This window comes from Microchirus variegatus (genome assembly GCF_963457635.1).
Source record: "Microchirus variegatus genome assembly, chromosome: 13".
In the NCBI taxonomy this organism is placed as follows: Eukaryota; Metazoa; Chordata; class Actinopteri; order Pleuronectiformes; family Soleidae; genus Microchirus; species Microchirus variegatus.
This window is the reverse complement of record NC_139814.1, coordinates 16,954,720-16,958,455: the sequence shown is the minus strand read 5'-3', so window position 1 is coordinate 16,958,455 and position 3,736 is coordinate 16,954,720. Positions and strand designations below refer to the sequence as shown.

The 3,736-nt window shown below is 46.0% G+C and overlaps 1 protein-coding gene across 1 annotated transcript; it reads left to right on the top strand.

Moving 5' to 3' along the window:
- Window positions 1-2,205: 2,205 nt before the first annotated feature.
- On the top strand, window positions 2,206-3,510 carry hoxa4a (homeobox A4a; the record flags this gene model as incomplete). Its single annotated transcript, XM_083899890.1, has 2 exons — window positions 2,206-2,629; window positions 3,161-3,510. The coding sequence occupies 2 exons, from the start codon at window positions 2,206-2,208 to the stop codon at window positions 3,508-3,510; spliced, it is 774 nt and encodes a 257-aa protein (XP_083756016.1).
- Window positions 3,511-3,736: the final 226 nt, after the last annotated feature.

Sequence of the window (3,736 nt, the reverse complement as noted above, 5' to 3'; positions counted from 1 at the left end):
GCAGCAGCTCTGCCTTCAGCAACAGTATTTACAGCTTTTTTTAAAGAGCAAAAACGGGGGCCTTCTTCTATGACTACTGGGTAAAATTCGCCATATTGGAAAAACAAAAAACAAAAAATGGAAAAAGTATTTTAACAAAAAGACGAAGCTAAAATAAAAGGGATGTTTTCTCTGCCTGTGGAGTTGAAGACAACTACTACTACTGCAGATTCTATACCTCACACTTCCAAGTGGGATTTCCTTGTATACTTGTGCGTCTTTTACGCACATATATATACATTTAAAAAACCCTCCTGCAGGGACCCTCCGGGTGCTGCTGACCCCCGCACTAAGTGCTCCCCAACACACCCTGCAATACTGAAGTCCAAGGCCGGGGTGAATCCCAGGTCACTGCGTCTAACAGATATGAAAATGTCGCCTCTTTGGAAAAAGGGGGGTGGGGGGCACGCCTTGTTGTTTAACAAAGACTGTCAATGGGCAAGATTAATCAGAAACAAAATGGAAACGGTGTCACTTTGGGGTCAGGCAGAAGTTATCTCTGTTTAGGGGAGCGAATAGAATAGAAAGAAGAGAAGAAGAAGAAAAAAAACCCGAGGAGAAAAGAAAGCTTTCAATATTTCCGAAGTTTGGCCTCTCGTTTCTCCACGCAGAGAAGAGGCCTTGTTGACGTGGACAGTGAGGATCAGCTGCCGCATCTTTGAGGGACACACGCATATACAGTGTAACATGGGGAGGAAACAGGACCTGGACGTGATGGCTGGAGGCGAAGTGCACGGTCAGAGAATATTTAATGTTCCACTATAGATGCAAATAGTTTTTTTGAGGGGGGAAAAAGTGAAGCTTTAATTAAAAGAATACTGCGTAAATATGTGTGAGCCAACAAGGATCAATGTTGTTTTATAATTCTCGTCTAAAATATAATATTTATTTTTCTTATATCATAATATTGCTTTATTTGTGCCTGCATTTCCACTGCTATGGCACACGAGGAACTGGTTGCACATCATGCACGTTAACATGTTGACGTGAACGTTTACTGCTGCAAGAGAGAATCTATGTTGTTCAAGTTGCAGACCTTTATTGAAAAGCTTAAAAAATGGTTTGTGTGAAATTGTTTTGTGTGTTTAAATTTTTTTTTTTTTTAAATATTCAGCTTTGAATATTTTCAAATTCTCTGTGCTGTGCACTATGGCATCTGACTGTATACACGCTCTGCACCGTTTTTGTTGTTTTTTTGCCTGTGGCTTTGAATGCACGAACACATGTCTGCGAGTGTTGTGTCCAGTTGTTTGGACGAGCTTGTCAATACAGGTCATCTGAGTAATAACGGGGGCGACTATGTGGTCAATGTGAGATAAGACCACAGGTTGAAAATGGCCTGGAACTGTTGACATGTCCTGGTAAATTGCAGCAAAAAAATTCTAACCACAAAATGAAGACACAAATATTGCACGGTTCGCTTTGCACGGTGCAGCATCTTCAGTTTCTTTTGTTCACGTGTGTCATAAGCGCGTTTAAAGCAGGTTTATGTGATGCACAGATCATGTTGTCCATGCGGGGTTTAATGTCCATATAGAGCAGCGGCTGCTCACTGCTTGGTCAGGAAGCTTGTGCACTAACTCTTTTCCTTCTTATGTGATTTGATTATGTTGTATGCAATACTACACTTTGCATGATCGCGTTAAGCTGCTTTATTTGATTCCGTCGTGCTCTTTTTTTTTTGGATGAGAATGCACGACATTTTCAACTGAAAATACTTCTCCTATACTGCATTTTTGGCCACTGACTGCCAGAAACGGTCTTTTGTTTGTCAGCAGTCTGTGTTTTCTGTGGAGCTGGAGCCTCATTTTCCCTCTCTCTTTCGGAGGAGGTGGATTTTTCTTTTTTCCCTCACATGCAGTAAAAACCTCACCCACATAAGTTTGGCCTCATGCAGTAAACAAGTTAGTTGATTGCTTTTGCTTTATATACTGTGATTTAATAAGGAAAACACCAACGTAAGCCAGTCCGAGCAGCGTTGGTGGTACCAGTGCCATGCTTTCCATTGGTTCCTGTTTACATGATGCCCACAGGACACGCGGTGATTGGTGGCGCTTCACACGTGACCAGGCAACTTTGTACATTTGACAGGGAGTAGGAGGGTTTTGTGGAGATCAGAAAAACGACAGCGCGATAAAAATTAGTATTGTTGCACTTCACAAATTAATGACCATGAGTTCCTACTTGATAAACTCCAACTATATCGAGCCGTCCTTTCCTCCATGCGACGAATATCAGCAGAGCGGATACATCCCTAACCCCGGAGATTACTACGAGCGGCCAAAAGATACGGGTTTCCCCCATCACGACGAGCCATCCTATCCGAGGTCAAACTACACAGAATCGGGCTACGATTACGGTAACGTTCCCGCCAACGGACTCGATGATTTCGGCGACGGACACCACGCACAGCCGCAGCCGCAGCCGGTTCCACAGAGCCACGGTCCTCGCCTCGCCGCGGCCCCAGACGGTGGCGCAGGAGCAAACGCAAGCAAAGACTGCAGCCTCGCCGGTGAGGTGTATCCCGGCGTAGCGAAGGGCAAGGAGCCGGTGGTGTATCCTTGGATGAAAAAGGTCCACGCAACCACCGGTGAGTAATCGTCATGGTTAAATACCATAACCAGTGAGGAACAACCACTGCAACACGCGCACGCTTATTGAGGCAGCAGCGGTAGCAGCCTATACAGCAATTTACGACTATCGAGCAGCAGGGTCGGTAATTAAGGACCCTCGTAAATTTTATTGCCTATGTTCGTCTGTCGGGGCCATGTGCCTTTGTTGCTTTTTAACCCAAACTACCTCCACCACTGGAGCCGAGCCAAACTGTAATATCTAACCCCGCTGTTTTGTTAATCATTTCTAAGCTTGATCTGTCCCTGGATGCGAATGCTTGTTCACTCGGCATCTCCACAGTAAGGTCATGTCCGTAAACTGAAACAAGACAGAGAATAAAACAAACAGCTCGGCTGCATTTGCCACACAATTCCCCATAAATGTTTTATAGTTTTTCGCCCCTGTAATGCATCCCGTGGAGGAAAATATTTGCTTTTTGGAATAAACGTCTTCAGCCTGCATATAACACCTGCTTGCTTGTATGGCTGTTTTTCCCCCCCTCCTCCAGTCAATGCCAGTTACAATGGAGGAGTGCCCAAGAGGTCCCGCACTGCCTACACCCGCCAGCAGGCTCTGGAGCTGGAAAAGGAGTTCCACTTCAACCGGTACTTGACCCGGCGCAGACGGGTGGAGATTGCGCACACTATGTGTCTGTCCGAGCGCCAGGTCAAGATCTGGTTTCAGAACCGGAGGATGAAGTGGAAGAAGGAGCACAAGCTCCCAAACACCAAGATCCGCTCCTCCAGCTCGGCCTCCTCCTCATCTTCGGGGCCCCAGCAACAACAGCAGCAGCAGCAACAGCAGCAGATCAAAACAGGCCAGCAGCTTGTCCCCACGCCGTGCACCGCAGGTCTATAGTGCATGAACGAACCAGACCCAAAAAAACCCAATCCAGACTGAGATGGCAAATAACACAAGTTGGATTTGTTGGACCAATTCTCAGTATTTTACACTCATGGTGTTATCTCTTTCACTCTGCCTCTGCCATTGGGCCCCTGTCACGTCCTTTGTACCCTTTTCCCTCTCCGCTCGTCCTCTCCCTCTTCATATAAGCTTGAAATTCACCTTTAACGGCCACGGTGGC